The 23,933-nt window shown below is 42.0% G+C and overlaps 1 protein-coding gene across 4 annotated transcripts in view; it reads left to right on the forward strand.

Annotated features, from left to right (window-relative positions):
* The first annotated feature begins 4,488 nt into the window (after window positions 1–4,488).
* Window positions 4,489–23,933, forward strand: part of SWAP70 (switching B cell complex subunit SWAP70) — a 51,545-nt gene continuing 32,100 nt past the window's right edge. The window contains exons 1-2 of one of the 4 annotated variants that reach the window (XM_030482926.1): window positions 4,489–4,698; window positions 18,705–18,845. In XM_030482926.1, coding sequence (XP_030338786.1) covers window positions 18,813–18,845 — 33 coding nt within the window. In that variant the 5' untranslated portion in view covers window positions 4,489–4,698; window positions 18,705–18,812. Of the gene's footprint in view, window positions 4,699–10,127; window positions 10,361–18,704; window positions 18,846–18,869; window positions 19,099–23,933 lie in introns of those variants that run through there. The other 3 variants (XM_030482925.1, XM_030482927.1, XM_030482928.1) reach the window with 3 other exon arrangements.

Consider the following 23,933-nt stretch of genomic DNA (forward strand, 5'->3'; position numbering starts at 1 on the left):
TATTGTCTTATACTTATTTAACCCTATAGTTGTGGAAATAAAATACTGAGTTAGGAGTATACTATGGAAAGTCCTGATTAGATCTGCTTCCTGCTCCTGTGTAATGCTTTTGGCTCCCTCTCGTGGGAGTGGAAGATGACATACTTTCTCATGGTTATGTTAGGAGAGAAGCATCACAGTCTTCATTAGTATCTGTAGCAGTCTGTCTCTACAGCTTCAGAAATGATACTACATGTTGGAAAGACTTAAGCCCTTGAAGATTTGAAGTGGAACCCATGACTGTGAAGATGGAAGACTCGATGAAACTATGTGAAGAAAGACCTGGTCTGAGGTAAGGAGGAAAACTCATGAATTGCTGAGGATGGGACGTTGAATAAATTCAGAAGAGAACAGTGGGAGAAATTGGAATAGTCTGGGGAACACAATGATGGCATGTTCTGTGGCATGGGCATAAAATATGCATTTCTTTGTACCTCATGAAAAGGAGAGAGACAGTAAAGCTAATAAAGGTGTAACATTAGTCTGTTGGAAAAGCTTTTACATTGCTATATTAAAGTGCAGGTGACTGTCAGACTAGCAGTATGTGAACTGAATGGGTTGTCATAATTTAATTTTGCAATCAGCAAATGACAGCTGCTAAGAATTTTTATTTGTAAGTGCTATTCATATGACAGTGAAATTCAGAGGCTTGGTTTAGGTAATCTAATTTAGGTAATATTTGCTGGATATGCAGTTCTCACCAGTAAAAACTGGTAGACTGGAATACCTTTAACTTTTTACTTTGTGAGATAGTCCTGTCTTGTTTGTGAAAGAACTTAAAATATCTCTCATTGTTTTCTTGCAGTGTTTTAATGTTTGTCTATGCTAGATGAGACTGCTTTTAAAACATACTTCTTGACAGTCATCAGTTGGTGAGGATCAACAAATGTAATAAGCCTGTCTTCCCCTATAGTGTAAATAGATTCGATATACCTATGATAATTGTATGCTCTTGCATCACTCATTTTCACAGGCTTGTAACATCAGTACAGGTATTGCTGTGCAAACAAGCCATATACAGTAGCTATGTAAGCTTGTAGTGGCATTTGCTGAGTAAAAAGCTGGCTGGAAGGCCAAGCCCAAAGAGTGGTGGTGAATGGAGTTAAATGCAACTTGCAATCAGTCACAAGTGGTGTTCCCCAGGGCTCAGGATTGGGGTCAGTTCTGTTTAATATCTTTGTTAATGATCTGGATGAGGTGATTGAGTGCACCCTCAGTAAGTTTGCAGAGGACACCAAACTGGGCAGGAATATTTATATGCTTGAGGGTAGGGAGACTGCAGAGGGACTCGAACAGGCTGGACTGATGGACCGAGACCAACTGTATGAGGTTCAACAAGGCTCAGTGCCAGGTTCTGCACTTGGGTCACAACAACCCCTTGAAAAGCTGAAAGCTGCTCGGTGGGAAAGGAGCTGGGGTGTTGGTTGACATCTGGCTTAATATTAGCCAGCTTGTGCCTAGGTAGCCAAGAAGGTCAATAACATCCTGGCTTGTATCAGAAATAGTGTGGCCAGCAGGACTAGGGAAAGGATTGTCCCCCTGTACTTGGCACTGGCGAGGCCGCACCTCAAATACTGTGTTCAGTTTTGAGCCCCTCAGTACAAGAGAGACATTGAGGTGCTGGAGTGCATCCAGAGAAGGGCAACAAAGCTGGTGAAGGGTCTAGAAAACAAGTCTGATGAGGAACAGCTGAGGGAACTGGGGGTGTTTAGCCTGGAGAGGAGGCAGCTCAGAGGATGTCTTATCACTCTACAACTACCTGAAAGGAGGTTGTAGTGAGGTGGGTGTTGGTCTCTTCTCCCAGGTAACAAGTGATAGGACAAGAGGAAATGACCTCAAGTTGCTCCAGGGAGGTTTAGATTGTGTATCAGGAAAAATTTCTTCATCGGAAGGGTTGTCAGGCATTGGAATAGGCTGCCCAGGGAAGTGGTTGAGTCACCATCCCTGGAGGTATTTAAAAAAAAACGCAGACACCTGGGGACATGGTTTAGTGGTGGGCTTGGCAGTGCTATGTTAATGGTTGCACTCAACCTTAAAGATCTTTTCCAACATAAATGATTCTGTGGTTCTGTTCTATTGCTGGTTGCATGTTTTGTATCTGCCATGGAAGGGATGCCCAACCAAAACCATGCAACTGAAGTGGCCTGGAGGTTTTCTCCTGCATGCCAAGGAAAATGTTTAAAAAGGAGCTGCAGGGGTTTTAAGTAGTTTATAGGAGCAGTAAAAATGCTTTTATAAATGGTGACATTTTATCTCAAATTTTCATAAGATTTCTTGAGGCCAGTGGGGAGGCTGAGAATCCTGGCCCAACAGTGGCCAGTGGGAAGAGGCAGAAAATTTAGAAAGTGTGCGTTAATGCTTCCCATGAATACACCTAGCATCCAGTGGTTCATGATTCAGATGCTTGCTGAGTGAGTAGTAGTATTTATTTTTACTGACATTGAAGGGTTTTTCATTTTTTAATAGAAACAATCTCTCCGTAATTTTGGTAGCTATGAATTTACTGGAAAAACAACATTTGGGAAAACTTGTATGTAGTTAAGCAAGCCACCTTTTCAGGTGGAAGAAGAAGCTACTAGCTGCTCACAAAATGTAGAAAGTCAGTTGTCATTTGAACAAATTCTAATACACCAAGCACGGTGTAACAAGGTAAGCTTCAGCACTTTTAGAAGAAAGCTTTATCTCAATTTAAGAAGCAAGCATTAGGGTTGGGTGGCAACGTGTTATTCAAAGTAGCCACATGTAATGGTTAACCATTTTTCTCGTGAATTCACCTAGCTTAATTTTCTAATACAGAGGTAGCAAATTACCTCAACTTTTTTGATCAGAGTACCCCGTTTCCTGAGGAACTACATAAAAACAGACCCTAAAAGTAACTGAAAGCAGGTATTTCATATCCCCACCTCCTCTAGATATTTGTCTGCTTGTTTGTCTTCTGTTTTGCACATAAATCCAGGGTCTCTAATTATTTTCTAATGATATGTTACTGGACAACACTACCTTTCTAGTCTTAACTTAGTCTTGCTTCATCTTGTGCCCAATGAGTGGGTGGCGTGGTGGACTAAAGTTCCTGCAGAATTAAGTTTTCTGTAAAGACAGGACATCAGTTAATGCTGGTTTCCAAAAGAATATTCTGAAATTGTTCCATTTAAACTATTTATTTGTGGATGAATTGTCTTCCATTTTACTCTACAAAACTAGTTCCTGTTGGAAACAAACAAGAAAACAAAAGCACTGACCTCCCCAACTTAATGTGAATTTCAAGTATCAAGGATTGATTCACTTTTTGGGTAATTCATTTTGTCAGTCAAACCTGTCCATGGACTACCTGTAGAAGTATTGATGGCCCTTAGTTTTTCTTTGGTTTGCAGGCTAAACCATTATAACTGAATCATAAATGCTCTATTTTTTTTATCTTTTTAAATATTTTGAGGCACATATGGTGGTTCAAGTATTATATGAAATTGTTTTTATGCCATTACTGTTGAAACACAATTGGATTTACTTGGAGAATACTTTTTCCAGAAAACACCACCATGATGATGTGCATACTGCTGGTCCATTGTAGCCATGAAGGCCAGTGGATGGACAAAGAGTGTGTCTGTAAAGAGAAGTTAACACCTTCCAGTTGGAAACTGAAGCAAACTAGAAATTGTTCTACTTTCACAGGTTGCATACCGAATTCCCACCAATTTTTGCCACAAATTCACACAGGGTTAACTAGCTAGAATTACTAAGATAATCTTTGTCTCTTTGGTTTGGGTTTGGGGGCTTTTATATGTGTGTTTGTGGTTTTGTGTCAGGGTTTTTTTTGGTTTTTGTTTTCGGTTGTGGGTTTGGGTTTGGTTGGTGTGGGGTGTTTTGTTTTGGCTTTTTTTTTGGATTTTTTTTTTTTTTTTTTTTTTTGGTGGGTTGTTTTTGGGTTGGTTTGGTTGGTTGCTTGCTTTTTTTCCATTTCTAAGTGTCCTATCCACACACTGATTTCCCGCTCCCCCACCCACTCATGGATACAAGCTGTTGATGACCACAGGCCTAATAAGATGTTTTATTTTAGTTGGGATAGATCAGAATTAGTAAGATGTAGAACCTGAAAATACAGTGACTACTTGGCTTTTTTTATGAAGTTACAGACAAGCTTTACTTCCACCTAGAAATGGAGGTAGGCACTGCTTGTATATTTGAAAATAGGATTTCAATTTCATAGAATCACAGAATGGTTGGGGCTGGAAGGGACCTTAAAGCTCATCTAGTTCCAACCCCCTGCCATGGGCAGGGACACCTTCCACTAGACCAGGTTGCTCCAAGCCCCGTCCAGCCTGGCCTTGAACACTGACAGAGATGGGGTAGCAATTTCATAGATTGCATTACTGTAGACTATAACTTTGAAACGTTTATGAATAAAAGTATACTTAGTCACTCAATCCTTCTTGTTGAACTGGGAGGGTGGGTTTGACCAGCTCCCAAAAGCTGACCAGCTTGACCTCATCTTTAATGTGTTTTGTTGTCTCCAGCAACACCTGCTGGACAAAATGATCAACTGTGCACTAAATGTTTGTCTTTAGAGTGCTTGTGTGCTAGTATGGCGCTCGACCCTGATTGTTAGAAATCATGATCTTGTTCTGCAGTACTGACTGAGCATTCTTGCCAGCAGCAGCTCAGGTTGGCTTCATTTTTCCATCCGCACCCACCCCCCCAGTTCTGTAGGCTTGGAAAAGGCATCTTCATGGTTTCACCATGTATGCGAATTGGTATATAACGTGTGTACACGATTAATGAACCTGTGCATGCGTGCTACCTATAAATATCACCATTACAGCTGTGCTTGAAGACTCTGGTCTAAAGCGATGGTCAGTAAGAGTCAAAAGCAGGGCTGTTCCCTGCCTAAACTTCACCTTCTTCCAGTGAACTGTGGAGACCATCTGACAGCGAGCTGCGAGCTCCCCTGATTGCAGGCGGCTGAGCTGACACATAGGTTCGTGTCTCAAGAAGCACTGCAGAGAAAGCAGGAAGAAGCAGCGGTGGGCAGGACAGCACACAGGAAATTAAGGTCCTGCTTCTGTTTAAACAGTTGGAATTGGAAGAAGATACTATCTTCTCAAAGTATAATGGGATTGGGGTAGAGGAAAGGGAGGTGCCCCAAGGAGAGACTATTGCTATGCCTAATTAAACAGGAAGCTATTTATTACTGCTTAACACATGCTCAGAGATCTGAGATTGTGCACACTTAAAAATCATCTGAGATTTTGGATAGCCTTGAAAAATCTGAAGGTTTCAAAGATCTTCCTTTTGTCAGTCGTTTGACTCCCTTCTAATATTCAGCATCGATACTTAGCATGACATCCGAATAATCATGCTGGCTTGAACTGATTTCTGTTTGACTCAAGATGAAAGCAGAATAACTGCCCTAATTCTAATTAATGGTCTGTGTATCCCTAGGGTTATTGCCAGATAAGTGGGCTAATGGACATAAGAACCGCTGCTGTTACTGACTGACCATTTATGCTCAGGAAAAGATCCTGCGTGTTTAGCATGCATTCTGATGGAGACGATCTTGTCCATCTATTGATGTACAGACAACAGAATACACACCTAATTAAAATATTTTAGGCAAGGTGTTCTGCAGCATACGGATGGGGGGGACAGAAGAAATGCCTCCTACTCCAAACTTTAGCATCACCAACCTTGGTGATCTTCCTACATCCGCAGCTGTTTCCTCTTGCTTCTTTTCATTCTCAGCTACTTGGGTGTTAAGATGTTTAGGGTAGAATCTCCCCATATATTTGTTCCATGCCTTAGCAAATGGGATTTTAATTTCCTCTTGGTCACTGAGTCAATACTGTTTGTCAGTCTTCTACACTAACCCTGCTTAATGGCTTTTTTCCATTGACCATTTCTTTCTCCAATTTCCATCCCAAACCATGGTGTCAGACAGTTACTGCACTACACACCTGGGATTTCATTTCCTCTTTCTTTCTGCAGGTAAGATATCTGTGGTATTCTGTTCTATGGTGAGTTCTGTAACTTGGTGAGAAATACTTTATCAGCTGCAAGTGGAGAGTAAGATGTGTATTACCAGGGAGGACCTGAAAGGTAAGTTAATGCTCTGTGGTTTATCTCTTCATAATGTTTTTTTCATCAAGTTTGAACAGAAATGTATGTGTTGTGCATGTGTGTATAAATAGCAGAAAGCTATAGTAAAGTAGGAGTGATTTGCTGGAATTGCTTTAAAGGTTCTCTAGAAGTCTTAGAAATGGATGGAGAATCAACTTTTTTTTTTTTTTTGGTAGGAGGGACTGAGCTGCCATTCTGATTCAACATCTAATGCTGCTTCCTATTTCACCCAAAATAATTTTCATGCTTAATTTCTACATAGTTCTAGTTAGACTCTTTGAGGCATGTGTATAAGGCCAGAGATAAAACTTTTTAAAGTATTTAAAAATAACAGAAAACCCAAAGTCCTCAAATGGTTTTAGGACTGGGTTACAGTATAATGTCAAATACACTTACTGTCCTCAAGTGCTTCTTTGAGATGTATGGTTGGACTGGTCTGTTCAGAAACTATAATGCTGATAACAAACACTGGCATTTGCTTTAATTTTGTTTTCTACTGAAACATCGCTGCTAAATGGCACATACTGGAAACACAGTTTGATACAAACTTGGCTTAATGATCTTAAATTAAAACTTCAATTTAGTTTTCCTCTGGAGAATGAAAATGACTGGTAATGCCACAGTTCAGGACGATTTTCTCTGGGCTAACAGCATGCAGAAAACAGTGAGTTGCTGATGTGTCTGAATTCTTTCCTTGGTGGCAGTTTAACTGACTCAGTGGCATAACACAAAATTAGTAACAGTTCAAATGCGTAATCTTTCCTCTGGTTCTAACCTCCCTGACAAATACTTATTATTTGGCTAACAAGGAGTAATTAAGCTTCTGCAGGGAGGAGGAAAAGTGATTGACGTCTCAAGGCTGACCCTCAGCAGGGTCTAAAGCTTCTTCCTGAAACTGTGAGTCACTCTGTGAGGCTGTGAGCCAGTTTTCCTTCCCTGATCTCCCCGCCACTCTTCAGTCATGTTTTTAACTGTGGTGAGCAAACAAGATTAGAATAAGCACAGATTTAAATAAAGTTGCTGAGATCTCGGACAACTTTCAAGAAAAGCAGAAGTATGTTAAGTTGCATCAGAACTTACTTTTGTACCATACAAGCCATTCAGAGTTTATGTAGTGCTATTAAGGACTTCATGGTTAATGTGATCACTGTTAGTTAATGTTCTATGGATTATATGTCAATCTTGTCTTCAAAGCTTTAGAATGTAAAGTCTTTGATAAGCAAAGATCCAGACTAGCATATTAAAACGGAAGAGTAGCTTAAAATAACTCATACTTTGGGTGTGGATACAGTTAGTCCTGTAACTTTGTTAAAGCTATTTCGGGTAAGTATGAAAAACAAAGGTTTTGTTCAACAGCAAGTTTGTCTGCATACGAACTTCAGTTTAACTGGTTTTGCTCAGTTAGCTCAATCCTGTAAAAAACTATTTTAAACATGAGTGTATCTATATAAAACCATTGTACTAGTTTTATGCATAACTTGTAAGTATCCTTTTGATTACCCTGCCAAAAGCTGGAGTAGATGAGGCTTATATAAACTACTCATGTTAATGAAACATTTTAAGCATTGACTGTTAACCTATCGACCTGAATGGAACTGTTTGTATTCTTAGTGGAAAAGAAGTCCTGTTCTGGCAAAGGATTTCAGCATGTCATTTAAATCAGGAATAAGAGAAGCCAGCAAAAAGAATGAAGGCAAATGAAGAGAAGCACATAGGGTTGTTTTTATAATTATTTTGTGGGGCATTTTGTTTTAATTTCATTTTTGCACTCTATTGTTTTTATAAAAATGAGCTGCCAAAAATCACTGAAGTCTATTTGAAACAGAAGTTGTCCCTGCCTTGAGGAGATTCATGTGTGAACTATACAAATTGCTTTTTCCTCACCAACATTTCCCACAACCTAACTGTATTTTAATGTACTTTAATAGGGATGTTCTGTATTTACTGGTGACTTTGTGGTTGCTTGGCTACCAAATAAAATAGGCTTGTTAGGTTATCTACATATACAAAAGTCATCTCCTTCCTCCTTAACTGGAATAGCTGTGGTCAAATTGGAGAAATGCCTTAGCTGCAAGTGGTAAGATATATATTTCAAGATTATAGATGTTTCTGGTAATACTAACAGCTATAATTCTAGCAAACCAGGTTCATTAAGAAATTTAATCAAATTAACTGTTGTTGTTAATTATATAGCTCTCACCATCCGGCTTGAGGAAAGAGTATAAATAATTGTGGATTCCAAAGCCCTGAATAAACTCTGGAGGAAAAAGGTTAAGAAAAATGAGAGGCAAAAGGCTGCAAGGATATGCCCAGTGAATAAGGCAGGTCGTGTTTGACTACTCACTGTGCTACTGAGAGACTATGACATCTCTGCATTGCTAGAACATTTCTGTTGCTTGCTGTAAGCTAAAGAAGACACTAAAGAACAAAAATTAGTGGAAGTCTGTGGATGATTCTACTCTCCAATTTCCCACATACAGAAAGCTTGTGTACTACCACGTATGAGAAGTGAAATTACTTCCTGCAGTGGACTTGGCCATCTGCTCATCTGTGGTGATCCTGACCAGATGACCATTATATGCTGAGGATTATTAATCCACCTAAGCTAGGCCTGTGCTGCCCTGTGCTGCAGGTCCAGCCTGGCCTCCAGGCCCACCTGGGACTGTGTGTCCCCCATGGCCATGCGGTAAATTGACGTGGTTGATTGTACCTGAGGAGCCTGCAGGCACCTCCTGCTCGGTATCTGCGACTATACCCGCTGCGTGGCTGGCCCACTATCTGAAAATGCAGCAAGAGGTTCTCATGTGAACATCCTTTCTGTTTGACACTAGATACAATGTATACAGTTGTTTTCTTGTAAGAAAACCCTGTATTACCTTACATGACCAAAATGGTGGATCTTTACCTTGGGCAGGGCCTGTGTGACATGCTGCACCTTGGTAAGAGACATGATTGATGCTGCACAGCTGAGGCTTCCCAGCACCTGAAGAAATGTAAGATGATCTCTACTGTCCTCTCTACTATAGTGTTAGCTCAAATAAATGGTATTTTATGTGATACTTGAGAGTCTGAGTGCCTTTCTTACTGGGATCATAATGAACCAGCACCACCTGGTGCAAAACAATCATCTTGCTGTACCTGCCAGAACCATTCCACTTGCAGTGTGCTATTTCTGTTCTGATGATGCAGTTGAATGGAGGTGAAAACTGGACAAAAGTGAGAATCAGGCTTTTTTGTTGTTTTGTTATGTATCTTGAACGTGGGATCTTAATGGTTTGGCTTAAACTCCATGAGAATGAAACCTTACCTTGACCATGACCTGTGTACTGTGAATGATCTTGGATGCGGTATTCAAAGCGCTCTACCCTGCAGCATTATCTTCCTGCCCCTTCTGGCCTAGAAGCAACTACCCCTAGTGTTAGTAGAGAAATACCACTGACGTTTCTGCTAGAAAGCCCAGGGACTGTGGAGACAGCAGCAGTCCTCACACTGCTCTCAATGTTGCTTATTCCGAACCTGCAACACGTTAGATTTAACTCCTTAAAACCCCACCTAAAAAGCACTTTCCAAAGCTCACAACAGCAAAGCTTATTCCTCGTGATGACATTTTGTGCCACTCCTGGTTTAGAAGCAGCGGTGCAGTTTGGGTTTTTTTTGCCTTCCCCCCGTTTTCGCTCCAGCTGCCCGCAGCCTGCCTTGCCAGCTGCTCTCTGAAACGGTGTCCCACGGGAGTCACTTTTCTCGCTGTGAGCGTGCCCTACTGTGCACGTGGGGCGGTGCCTCCCCTGCGAACAGCCGCGGGCCGCGCACACCCGCTGCCTCGCAGGAGGGGTGCAGCCGGCGCTGCTGTGGCAGGTACCTCACGGGGGCCGCTCGGACGCCCCTGGCCGCTCTCCCGCCCCCCTGGGCGCCTGGGCTCCCCCGGCCGGCCCCTCGGCCCCGGCCTCTGAGGCGGGACGCGCGCGGTCCCGGGGCGGCGCCTGCGGGGCCGGGCAAGGGCGGGCACCCGCCCACGGGGCGGGCGCGGCGACTGCGGGGCTGGCCGAGGCGAAGGCAGAGCGGGAGCGGCGGCGGGAGCGAGGTGGTAGCGGTAGCAGCCGGCGGGCCGGCCATGGTGGGCCTCAAGGAGGAGCTGCTGAAGTCCATCTGGCACGCCTTCACCGCCCTCGACCTCGACCGCAGCGGGAAGGTCTCCAAGTCCCAGCTCAAGGCAAGTGGGGCAGTGAGGAGAGAGGGGTGGTGAGCCCAGGGGACACGGTGTGGGGCCAGGGCCTGGTGTGGGTGTGAGGGGCAGCCACCGTGGGCGCGAGAGGCCATGACATGGTCCTCTGCTGTCCCCGCCGGCTGCCTCCACAGTGGGCACGGGGGTGCTGGGCCAGGGGCCTGTGTGAGGTGGTCACGCTTGGAGCTGGGTGATGGGACACAGCCCCCCATTTCGAAACCCACTTGGGTGCCCTAGGTGATGTTTGAGGCTGTCATTCATCACACGGTGTTGCTGGTTGCTGTGGCTCCTGAATGTCTCCGTCCCAGAGGAAGCTTGTGCGGGCCCTTCCTCACGCCTGAGGAGGCTTATTTTCATTCTGCCCAGGCAAGTGCTTCGTCTTCCCAAGATGTCAGTGCGTGCACAAACCCTTGTTGTGCTTCTGGTCTGCTTTCAACCACATGTCCTTGGTACCCTTTCTGGCCAAAATCTTTTGTCGGGTAGCCACAAGGTCCCATCTATAGGGGTTGGCTGCGTCCAAGTGAAATTCATAGCTTGCCAAGGGGAGAGTGAGGTTTCACAGTGCTCTCTTATTTGGATATAAACAGGAGAATTAGTCAAGAGGCTCCAACTGTGCCATTCTTTCTTTAGCTTATACGCTGAAGTAATGTTTGTGCTCTTAAAAGAGCTCTCAGGCAGCTTGCTGAATCTGATCCCATCTTGGCCTTGCTTTATGGGACCATCTTGGCCTGGGAATAATAGCAGAAATCTGGCTAAATAAATATTTTGAATAAGAACGCGACACCTGTTGACATATGAGACTGTGGGTCCTTGTGCTGAGCTCTGGAGTTGTGTCAGCCACAGCAGTTAGCTGAAGTTTGCACCCTTGGTGGGATCGACTCCACGAGCAAGAGTGGCCGTGCTGCAGGTGGTGTTTACATGTGTGGTCGGTAGCTAATGCACTTAGTTTTCAGCATTATTGTGTAATAAGTGTCCACAACATGCTGCAAGCAGCCTCTTCCTCTTCTCCTTTTCTTTGCTCTGGGAGATCAGGCCGTGAGATACAGCCTAACTCATCCAGAAGTGGCTGTGGGGCAGGAGTCAGGCAAGAGGCTGGACCTGACTGTGAGCTCAAGCTGAAAGTGCATGCAGGTCCTGTCTTCTACAGGTGGCATAATGAAAGCAAGTACTTACGTTGCAGGACTGACTGAAGTAGGTTGCAGAGTGGTGTTTTTATTGCCCTGCTATTTAAAGGAATCCCATTTTCCTGTCACACTACCACATCTTGTGTGCTCAGTGCGTTCACCTGGGAGGTGTGTCGGCAGCATGTGTTGTGCTGGTCAGGGGAGAAGCTGTCGTGGTCACACATGTGCTGAGGTGAATTAAATGGTTAAAGAAGGAGCCAGAATGCTGTGCTGCAGCATTTGCAAGCACGGCTTGCTCTGGTGGAGGTGTCATCACTTCTTCTTTAAGATCATTGACTGACCTAGGTGGATTAAAGCAGCGGTTGTATTTCCAAACTGAAGTACAGTTGCCTGTCTTGTCATGCTCTGCTGTCTTACTAGAGCAGCATGTCTCCAGTGCTGTGTGTTTAAAAAAGGTTAAAAAAAAAAAAAAAAAAATAAAAAGGAGAGGGGAAATTAAACTTGTCCCCTCGTTACCTATCGAACATCTTCCTAAACATCCAGTTTTGATGTTTCATTCTGTCTATCTGTGAGAGAGAAAAGATGAAGAAAAAGTGTGTCTCCGTAGGTCTGTGCAGTTCTGTCTGTGATATAAAGGCTCTCAAGGGAAGTGTCAGGTGAGAGATCTGGGAATGCAGAAACAAGTCTGAATTGAGGCTGTTGCCTTCTCCTGTGGCCGCCAAGAGTTAGTTTCCATGAAACACAGAAAGGGGTAGAGATTGCTCTTCTGTAGGTTTTTTGTAGCAAATGATGAATGTGGTGTCAAACCGATAGTCCTACTGGGGAGAAAAGGTGCATGTTACGGCCCCACATGGACGCAGCAGGAAGGGTAGGCAGGACAGCAAAACAGATCTTCCTGTCTGATTGATGCAGGCCTATGTTGTATTGAGAAGGTATTTCTCAATAAAGTGTTTCTCACCCACATCACCATGAGGAAGATATAGCACCTTTATAAAAAGGAGAGATGGAGCTTGGAGATAAACAGGTTAGGAGAGATCTGTGGCATTAGAAAAATATGTTTATTAATTGGTGAAACTCCTGTTATTGAAAAGATGTTAAAAAACTTTGTTTTCTGATAACAGCATGCAGTGTTGTAACCTGCTGAACTCTTTCTTCCTCAGTGAGAAAACTTACTGGCAATGGATCTTTGCGTTGTATAATCTGGTATAACATATTGCCATCGTGTTGCACAGAAGGTCCTAAGTATAACATGTTGGTTAAAACAAAGTGATTTCTAGTTTCGCTACCTAGAAGTGATCTTTGAGCCTTCCATAAAAATGAATCATCTTCATTAACTACTATGAGAAAAATAAATGTGTGTTACATAGCTGAGGTCCTACGGTGAAGGGCCTTTGCATCACACATTTGTTTTTAATGTACCTAGAGCAAAGGGATGGTGAGTGAATTGGGTCTGTTTTGTAGTCTGGAGAAACAGCAAACCTTAGAGGAAAAACTAGGACTTGCTTGGAATAGTAAGGATTTCCTCAGTTGTCTTTTATTTATTTGTATTTTTTTGTATATGGTCTGAGCTGCTGAGAGGAGACAGTTAAATCAGTCCTCTGTGTAATTTTGAATATCATCTTCCAGTATGCCCTGATGTTATTTTCCTTTAATCAGTGATCTTCAGAAGTTCTACTGTTATGCTGGCTGCAGAGCGTACCCTTTTTTTATGTATTAGCAGAAACATTTGCGTATTCTATTCTTAAATACACCTTTAAATATGGACACAATCATTTTGTCAGTGTGTTTCAGCACTTTCAAGCATTGATATAGAAAGGATAAAGTGATAGTTCTGTGTATGCAGTGATAGCTGCTGATGTGGTTCGAGCACAAGCTACATGCAAATACTTGCTTTCCTGTATTTAAATCCAATTTAATCTTTCTTGCAATCTGCAATTTTAAAGTTGACTTATTTTAAAAATTTCTGTAATGTGCCGACATTAAATCTGCTTTTCATGTGGGTCTTGAAACACTGTGGTTTAAATGTAGTTTCATTTAACAGCCAGTGAAACTCCTTGTGGTAGGTGTGTATGATTGGATCTTGGAAAGAATACATACCAATTAGTTTTTACACTCTCTCTTCCTTACATTGTTTTATGACTTGTCTCTGCTTAGGCAGTGGGGTTATTTGACTGTTCTTGGTTTTGTTTTGTGTGCTACAGTGGGCTGGACTTTCAAAGTCTTGGATTCCTGGCATGATATCTGCAGAATGTGGATGGTGAGCACCTCATGAAAACGCAGTCTCATTTGGGCCCATGATATGTGGGTGACCAAAGTTACTAGTTAGGCTTAGACAATTTATACCAGTCTTGAATCATATCTGGGATGTTATAGGATTATTATACCTCTTATCTTTGCTTTGTCTTTTTACTAAATGGGAAGTCAGCGGCCAGTGGGAAGAGGGAGAATGGTGTAATCAGGGGCAAGAGGGACGGTCCAAATGGAGAGGAAGACCTCGAACAATGTAGCAAGGCGCTGGAAGGGTCGAGAGCCTGTGACGAGTGGGCAGGACCCCAGACGGACAATTGACTTTGTACAGCGTTGAAGGATGGTAGGAAATTAGTCATTGTGACTCACATGAGGGAGTTGTACTCTGACATTATTAACAGGGCTCAGAAGTGTTTGTATTAGGGTAGCCATGAGGAATCATGTCTGTAAGGTGTGAGGGCAGGGGTGCCCCTCTTCCAAAAGAGAGAGGAAGACCAAAGAGGGGACATTAGGAAATGATGGCGCCATGATGCTGTGTTTGAGAGGAGCAGCTGCCAGTGGATCAGCAGCTCGTTTAGCCTTTGTCCTTGAGATTTTGTCAAGTGGTTTCAAGGAAGATGTAGAAGAAAGACACAGTAGATGGAGTATGTTTACCAGGAGCTCTTCTTAAGGGCTGGGAACTGCAGGGCAGAAAGGCAGTTCCCTTGGTAAGTGGACAGATGCAGGCTGGCACCAGTGTGTGACTGGGGGCCAGAGGAGGTGTGCTGATAATGAAGGCAAGAGGAAGGGTGAGGTTGTCAAAAATGGTGACAAGGGGTCTGTGAGTGCCCAAAGGAGAAGGGAGCAAATGAAGGAATGGAGTGGTGATGTGAGCAAAGGGCGTTGGTATCAGGAACCAGAGCTGGTGGATGTCAAGCTTGAATACACTCATCCGACTGGCAAAGAGGTTGATGCACTAACCCTGTTGTCAAATAAGGAGACTCTAATGTTGAATGATGAGACTCCAGATTGCTACCTGAGTGGATAAGGAAGCTGTACCTTGGAGATGCTGTGATGCAAGAAACTGTATATTTAAGATGCACCTTGGTTGAAAAGACCTTGTGCCAGTGACAAGGGACATATATGATGCTAGTTTCCACACTGGTCAAAAGAGGAAAAGGGAAAGTACTTGTGAGTAGCCTTATTTTGGCTGGCTAGCTGCTGACATGGATGTCAGGGAGAGATGAGCCAAGAATGTCTTGGAATGAATTCACACAAAGCCCCTGAATGGAGCTGTCGGGAACTGTGATGCCAACATTTTAAAATCTGAAAAAGAGATGGGGGAGGGAGGAGACCCCCCTGAAGGGTGCAAAAGAAAAAAGTGCTGAAGAAGCTGACAATAGCTGCTCTAGGATTAGTCTGCCCTGTTAATGCTCCTACCTGTCATCTGGGCCAAATTTTTGTTGCTGAGCAGTAAGTCGTCTATCAGATCCTCCTTTTCCCTTTAGAAACACAGATCACTTTTATGTACAAGGTTAAATGGAAATACTCAGATGGTAACAATTCAACACATGCTTAAAGTTTTGGAAGATCAGTTTTGGAAAGTGGTTATCTCAGAGGGGAGCTGCTGTGGCAGAGGTATAGCTGAGCTGGAGATCTGCGCTCCAGGTAAAGCAACAGGGGACTGGCCATAAATAAAGCAAATCCAAAGTCTGTAATGACCTTTGGGGTTCAGCTTGCTTGTTTCATCTGGTTTAGATTGAGTGCATAACACCTTCAGTGTTCCCTGGGCACCACTAGGCATCTTTCTTACAGAGCTTCTCATTGAAAATGGAAGAATTGTGCCCAGAGTGCACTGGTTTTGTGAACCCTCTGCAGACCGCTTGTACTGTCTCATGGACTGCAGTTTGGGGACCACTGCTGTACCCATTTGCTGTAGCACAGAGATGAGTCTCTGAGCTGGGGCAGGAGTTGACTCTGGCATGAAGGTAAGTTGTTAAACGTGGCATCCTGAGCATAATAAGTGCTGACAGAAAAAGCTGCCTAGCAACCCTTTGAGCATGGGGGGAATAATCCTTACTGCTGCAAAAATTCCTCATGGTCGACAGAGCTTCTGCAAGACAAGGCAATTTTTCATACCCCAGTTAACCTAGTATTCAGCTAGGTTTTTGGTTTTTTTTCCCCAAATTGATCATTAAAATAGGGTATATTATGGTCCAGATAATGTGCTTTGAGAGAACAAAACCAAATGAGACCTCAGTGCAGAATTTGTCAGGCTTACCCTGCAACTGAAGAATTCAGCTGGCACTTGGCCGTGTTAGAGAATGGCAGGCTTTGGCAGGCACCGAGGAATTTCCTGAGTTATGAAAAGAGAGCACTGGGCACAGGAGAGATCGCAGATAAGGCAGATCTTAGAAAACGACTGAAAGTGGAATTCGTTCCTGCTAAATTGGGTGCTTGATGCGGAAACCACCTAGGTTTCTGACAGCCCAACACAGCAAGAAGGCTGAAGAAGGGAGAAGAGAAACATGTTGGAAGGACATGATCAGGAAGTTTTTTATTGGGACTTTTAAGTTATTTGGGTAATAAGCTTAAATCAGTTATGCTTTTGGAATATTTTTATTAGCTGAGTATTTTTTTTAGTTATAGTATTAGCAACTACAGTCTGGTTGGAAAACTGAGATCATCCGTATCTCTCAGAAATTCAAGAATCCCTCAGTCTTCTATAAATAACAACAGAAGCCCTAAATAGAAGGGGAAACACGCATGATAGTATGTTTTCCTCCCTCCATACATAAATCACATGGTCTCAAATACTTGATTTAATGCAGTGGTTAAAAATAAGGGTAGATTGAAGGAAAATATACTGTTGATGGAGGGTAGCGTGAAATGTGGTAGCTTCTAAATACAATTTTGCTACTTTGGGAAATGCAGCTTTTGTTGTAAGATGACTGATGCTATTGTTTTTCTGCTTTTAAATTTCTACACCTTGTTAGCTCCTTTGGCCTAATGTTAGCATATGGCAATGAACGTAAGTATTACTCATGGAAATGTGTGCTTTTCTAAAATAAAATGTAGCTTTGGAGGTATGTAGAGAGGAGCTCTCCATTGAACTTGCATCTTGGGTTATCTTTGTAGGATTTTATGCTATCCTAGCACTTAGATTCTGCATGTTTCTTTATCATACATCATACGTAAAGTAAATACACATGATGATGGAGGGGGTGGCAGCCCAGACATTGTAAGTGTGTGGCCTAGGTTTGATTTCCTGGCCTTTGATGACTTCAGGCTTTCACTTCTTGTTTTGCAGCTACCCCATCTCGACCGCTTTAGGTCTTCTTGCCTAAAGAATCCACTTAGAATTTTTCTGCACATTTTTTTACTGCTTTCTCTTTGCATCATTTGGGTCTATTTTTTTTAAAATTATTATTTTATGGTGCACAGTGAAAAAGTAAAACCAAAACCACGCCAAAATTCAGTTGCAGTTTGTCCAGTCTAGTTGTTGATTTAAAACAAGAAAATACCAGAAGCAGTGTGCCTTTTCAAAATCATAGAATCACAGAATCAACTAGGTTGGAAAAGACCTATAAGATCATCAAGTCCAACCATTACCCCAGCACTGCCAAGTCCACCACTAAACCATGTCCTGAAGGGCCATGTCTATGCGTCTTTTAAATACCTTCAGGGATGGTGACTCCACTGCTTCCCTGGGCAGCCTGTTCCAATGCTTGACAACCGTTTTGATGAAGAAATTTTTCCTAATATCCAATCTAAACCTCCCCTGGCGCAGCTTGAGGCCGTTACGTCTTGTCATGTCGTTTGTTGGAGAAAAGACCAGCCGTCTCCTCGCTCCGTCCTCCTAAAATACAATCTGTTTTACTTCTGCCTCATTTTGCTTTTCTGTTATTTTTTGCCTTTGGTTCTTAATTCCATTTTTTCAATGCAGACCCTTCCTGGGCATGTGAGGCTAAATCCTTAACCCAGTTTCCATAGTCAGTACATGATCTTCAGAGGCTTCAGTCTGCATCATGCAAAGGGGAGAGGGCTCCTGAGTGACAGCATGTTTAAGACCCAGTGGGCAGCATGTTACAGGGCTGACCTGACATGAGACTGTGTGAACATGAAAGGGATGGGAAGGTGCTGGTGGCACAGGAGATGCTGGTACCCAGGCTCTGCCTTTCTGTTGTTGCTACCAAGGCGTTAGTTTGTGCATGCAAAACTCAGCGTGAATTGAAGAAGTTGAGATGTGTTGGCTACCAGTTAGTTTTCAATAATTCAGTACTTCCTCAAAACTAATCAAGCATGTAGCCTCTCCTTGAAGGTCGTTTCTCAAGAATAGACATAAGTGCTTGTGAGTGTTAAGCTCGTGACATAATGCATGCAAATACCTTTTTAAAATAAAAAATTGAGAAGCACGTCAAACCCTTCCCCTTTCTATAACGTACTTTGCCAACTGAAACATGGGGTGAATGTTGAGAAGCAGATGAGAGAAACCCATAGTTGATGCTTTGAGTGGTCATTTCTTTGTAAACTAAATGTATGTATTAAGTTCTATTTGTTTCTAATTTTCACTAGATAGTAATTATTTATCATTTCAATGGCTAGGTGTTTGTGGTTGTGTTCTGTAGCTACCTAATATCACTCTGTAAATATTACTTTGGCATTTCTGCATGCCTCTCCTGGTTTTCAAATGCATAAGTATATATGGGCAAAGGATAGCTTCTGTAGCTGTATTTGCACTTCTGTAGGAATGGACCTATCTGTGATTGTATTGCTTCTGTAAACATGTAACTATTTGAAGCCATCGAATCCTTGGAGTCAACTTTTTTAGTTATGTTTCATTTTTTGACAAAAATCTGCAACTTGTGCAGACATGAGCATGTGGCTTTGCACATAGTTTCGCGAATCACAGGCCCTCTCTGGAGCCAACACAGCATGGTTAAGGCCAACAGCATTGTCACGGATTTCTTTTCTGTCCTTAGGTCCTTTCACACAACTTGTGTACAGTGTTAAATGTTCCCCATGATCCAGTGGCCTTGGAAGAGCACTTTAGGGATGATGATGAAGGACCAGTTTCCAATCAGGGTTACATGCCTTATCTAAACAAATTCATCTTGGAAAAGGTAAGTTTTGAATTCTTGTGCTCTGTTTTTCCTTTTATCAGGTTTTGTGTTAGAGTGTCTTTACAATAGGCTTCTGCTTCCAGGAAGCATGCTGGTGTGAAGACACTGGGGGTTGAGTGTGCCTGTGTAGGGTTATGGTGGGTGGGTACTCTGGAGAGCCTGTGCCTTAAAATGGAAGGGTGTACTGTTCTCTGTTTCTTTTTCCTCTCCTTGGTTTCTGTTTCATGTTATAGCTCGTCATTGTCTAAGCTATGTTCATGCAGAACCATGTTCATATTAATAAAGTACCCCAACTTGAATTTATTTGAAAGTGTCTTGGAGTTATAGATTGTCCCACCTTATACTACGCCTATAGCAGAATATTGCCATAGACTCCTTTGCAAACAGGAAGGGCAAAAATATCTTTAATTATTCACAAAATAATTTAATAAATAGATCCCTTCAAATAATTACAGTGGGTGACATAGAGAGTGTCAACCACTGTCAGCTGTCTGTTGTGCCTTGTTTTGTGGGGTGCTCTGGAAATCCATCAGAGTTTCCCCTGCCTCTCCATCTTATTCTATGACAGCTAGTCACTGGGATTGACAGTTAAAAAAGCCCTTATCTTCAACAACTTCTGTTGAGATAATGGACTAGTCGGTTAAGACCAGCCCACGTAATAGTGCAAACATATCAGCTTCAATACCACTGATTTCTTGTACACTTGGGGGCCTACCCCAGAAACTCTCAAACTTTGATATTGCAGCTGCAGAGATACATATTTACTTTCTTTTATAATTCTAAGAAGTCCTGAACTTTCATGCTGCTGAAAAGTCCAATGCAGCAATTGCAGATTATGGAAACTCCTTAGCCCTGTTTGCTGATTTTTGCTGCTGCTTTGGTGTACATTTAATACTGGTGGAAGTACTGGACCACGCTCAGAGAGTTGCAGTCGATGGCTTGATGTCCAAGTGGAGACCACTGATGAGTGGTGTTCCTCAGGGATCGGTGTTGAGACTGATCATGTTCAACATCTTTGTCGGCGACATGGACAGTGGGATTGAGTGCGCCCTCAGCAAGTTTGCTGATGACACCAAGCTGTGTGGTTTGGTTGATACACTGGAGGGAAGGGATGCCATCCAGAGGGACCTGGACACGCTTGAGAGGTGGGCCAATGCCAACCTTAGGAAGTTCAACAAAGCGAAGTGCAAGGTCCTACACCTGGGCCAGGGCAGTCCCAAGCACAAATACAGGCTGGGCAGAAACTGGATTGCAAACAGCCCTGAGAGGAAAGACCTGGGGGTGCTGGTTGACAAGAAGTTCAGCGTGACCTGGCAATGTGTGCTTGCAGCTCAGAAAGCCAATCTTTCAAAAGAAGCATGACCAGCTGGTCAAGGGAGGTGATTCTCCCCCTTTACTTCACTCTGGTGAGACCCCACCCAGAGAACTGCATCCAGCTCCAGGGCCCCCAACATAAGGACATGGACCTGCTGGAGTGAGTCCAGAGGAGGTCCATGAAGATGATCAGAGGGTGGTCACTCGTCCTATGAAGACAGGCTGAGAGAGTTGGGCATGTTCAGCCTGGAGAAGAGAAGGCTCCGGGGAAACCTTAGAGCAGCCTTCTAGTACTGAAAGCTGGAGAGGGACTTTTTACAAGGGCATGTAAGGATAGGACAAGGGGGAATGGCTTTAAGCTGAAAAAGGGTAGATTTAGGTTAGATACAGGGGAGAAATTAGTCACGATGAGAGTGGTGAGGCACTGGAACAGGTTGCCCTGAGAAGTTGTGGATGCCCCATCCCTGGCAGTGTTCAAGGCCAGGCTGGACCAGGCTTTGAGCAACCTGGTCTAGTGGAACGTGTCCCTTCCCATGGCAGAGGCGTTGGTCCCCTCCAACTCAAAAACATTTTATGATTCTATGAAAATATGATACATATAATGCAGTCTGGCAGCCTGGAAGCAGTAGAAGCTTCTTATATTAAGCTAAGACTTATCAGCTCCTCTGGCCGTCTAGTATGTATTTCTCTCATACCCAGTAACAGTGTCCTGTTTTATGTGTGGGAGTTGTTGGCTGTTAATACACATAAAGATACCCTCTTAACATCTTGGTTGTTTGATGCTGAAGAATCTTGCTTTGTCCCTCAGAAGTTTATCTAATTTCCACTTCTCGTTGGCTGTCTGAGCTCCTGTAAGATTCAATGGAGACCAAGCAGTTTGTATACAAATTTTTGGAAAAAAGGGTTACTTTATTTTGACCAAAGGATTACAAAGTCTAAACCACAGTGGTTTTGTTAATACTGTTTGTAGGCAGTAGCAACCATTAAGTAAAAAAAAAACCCAAACCAACAGAAGAGAGAAGGAAGGCTTTTTCAAATATAAACAGGCTTTATTGTTAAAGAGTGTTTCTAAGAAGAATAGTTACAGAAATAAGGAGCAATTGCATTTGAATTGCACCCTAATTTGAAAATGAAAGACCTGGCTGCATGAGCAAGTTGGTGTGAATTTAGACTGTTTACCTACTCTGGGGCACCTTCTTACCCCACGGGAAAAACAAAGGTCAAGCTACCCTGCTTTCTCAGGAGAGGAAAGAGCATGACTGCGTGTAGTTTCTTGTGTTGTTTTAGTCATCCAGTGATCTGGCTTCCAGTTACGGTCTGATATACCCATACCGTTAGTTCATTTTAAAAGATGAAAATGTTAAGGAACAGGATTAAGTTACCTGTAACTTCATGTTATTTAATCCTGACTAAATGTTAAACTGTAAACAGTTTAGATACGTACTATTAAAAATGAGTGAAATTCTTTAGACAGGCGGCTATCTTTTTGGACTGGAAAAATCTTGATTGTGACATCTTTTAGAGATGGCTTTACATCAGTGCCAAAAGACAAGATACAGTGGGATGAAGTCACTGGTTCATAGCTTGTCTCCTTTGTTTAAAGAAAACAAGCAAAAAAAGCAAACAAGAAACCCCTTCTTTTTTCATTTGCCCAGGGCGTAATCTGTTCTTTCGGATGTGGTGATTGCACAACAAATGCTATTAATTTATGCTAGTAAGCAAGGCTACTAAAGAAGGACTGGTGCTTCATACTCCCAAATACAGAGCAAGTTCTCTCAATTTCCAGTCATACGTTTTCTGGTGAATTAGTTGATTTGAGCAAGAGCAGTCTGGTCAAGAGAGGGTGGTTTGTTAAAATATTTAAAGAATTAATCCTTAGATTTCTTTTAAAACAGATATGTAACCGTGACTTAGAATTTTATTGAGGACTTTGTAACCCTTTGGAAGAACTTCTGTTGTACTTTTAGATACAACAGTTACAGCTTTTTTTATATTTTTTTAGTGCTGGCTTACCTGTGTTTACCTGTGTTACCCTGCAATAGAGCCTCTTTATATAGAACCATCAGAAGAGGCACAAGTCAGTAGTGTAATGAGGCAAACTGGTTGTAACTAATTTCCTTTATCCAAATAGGGAGTTTGAATAAATAGTTTGAATAATCAGTATTGCCTAATCAATGATTTCTAGTATGGTGCTGCTTGTTACTTAGCAGGTAGATGTATCTAGGATTTTCTGGCATTTGAAACAAAATCTGCTCTTGTTCTGTAAGTGTCCCCTTCAGGAGGGAGCTGTCGCTTGCCGATATTATGTCTTCATAACTTGTTTTACTTGGTTTCATAACCATATTTTAGTATGTTCCATTATTTACAATGTATGTCTTTTAATATAAATTGAAAATATTTCCTTTTCAGTGATGGTGAGATGGTGGTATTTTACAACAGGCCTTACTTATGGCAGGAAAGAGACAAATGGGGGGAAGACATCATTCTAAACCTCAGGTTATTTCATCTTCCAAACAACTTAGTGAATGCTACTTACATTACTGATGCTTGTTATATTTTTGGAGCTGATCTGATAACTTAAAATATTAAGCCAAATATTTTCTGTGTTTCCTTATGTTTTAGAGTTATTTGGTACGATATTGATGATGGTAAATTATACTTTGCATTTTGGTAGAAATTAAAGATCTAGAAAATTGTATGGGGCTTGTTGAATTTTTCTTTTGATTATTTTGTGAAACTTATTAGAAAGGGAAGGTGAGTGTCTTTCATAGATAATATTTTTTATCTCTATGAGTTTAAGAAGTTTTACAGTTGGAGGGGTTGGTTCATTTGCATGTTTCATCATTTGGACAGATTCACAAATAAGTGATAGTTGCTGTAGAGTTAATAGTGTGGAAGTTTACAAATGAAATGGTGACTTCAAATAATCTGGACAAATTATGAAGTACAGTTAAAAGCATGTACTAGTGCACAGGAAAAATCTCCTGTTCAAGGGTTTGTTCATTAATTAAGCAACAGAATTGTGTGATATTCACACAGGTTGCAAGCAGGAGGAGTATTTTGGTCAAATAAAATTGGAATGTTGGGTTCTCATTAGAGAATCGTAAATTTCTTATTTTAGTTTCACATTGAGGTGATTTCAGTGTAGGGTTCATAGTAGAGTCTCACTGCAGTTACAGTTGCTTTAGGGAATTATCTTCAAATTTAAATACCAGGATAGTCTTTGACCCAATCTGTTTTTATAAATATGTTTTGTTCATGTCATGGAAAAGCAAAGTGCGTATGGGTTTATGACTTTTTTTGTCACCAGTTCCTCCTGTTTGAAAATTTTCTACTTTTATAGTTTCTTAACTAAATTAGAAGTACTTTTGCACACCAGTTCCAGTATAACTTAGAAACTGTTCAAATATTTTTAATTTTTGAAACTATGCTTAGAAATGATCTGTCGTAAAGCCAGAGAAATTATTTATTCAGAGTAATTATTATGTAGCTACTATGTAGTAGAGTGTTGCCCATCCGGAAGCCAAAATAGCACAGCCAAGACTTCTGTAGTATGGAGTTAGCTCTAAAGCAATTTGGGTTTAGTTGCAGGATTTTCACTTTCCTTCCCCTCCTACCCCATGTAAATGTACTTGTAGAACGAAGGTACCAGGAATAGTTGGCATTACTACATGAAATTGCATAGGAAAATTTTTGTTTTTCATTGAATGGAAATATTTAGTTCCATCCCTGACTCCAGATGTCTCTGAAACAGCGATTTTGTGATTATATCCT

Source organism: Strigops habroptila, chromosome 4 (genome assembly GCF_004027225.2).
Source record: "Strigops habroptila isolate Jane chromosome 4, bStrHab1.2.pri, whole genome shotgun sequence".
Taxonomy (NCBI): domain Eukaryota; kingdom Metazoa; phylum Chordata; class Aves; order Psittaciformes; family Psittacidae; genus Strigops; species Strigops habroptila.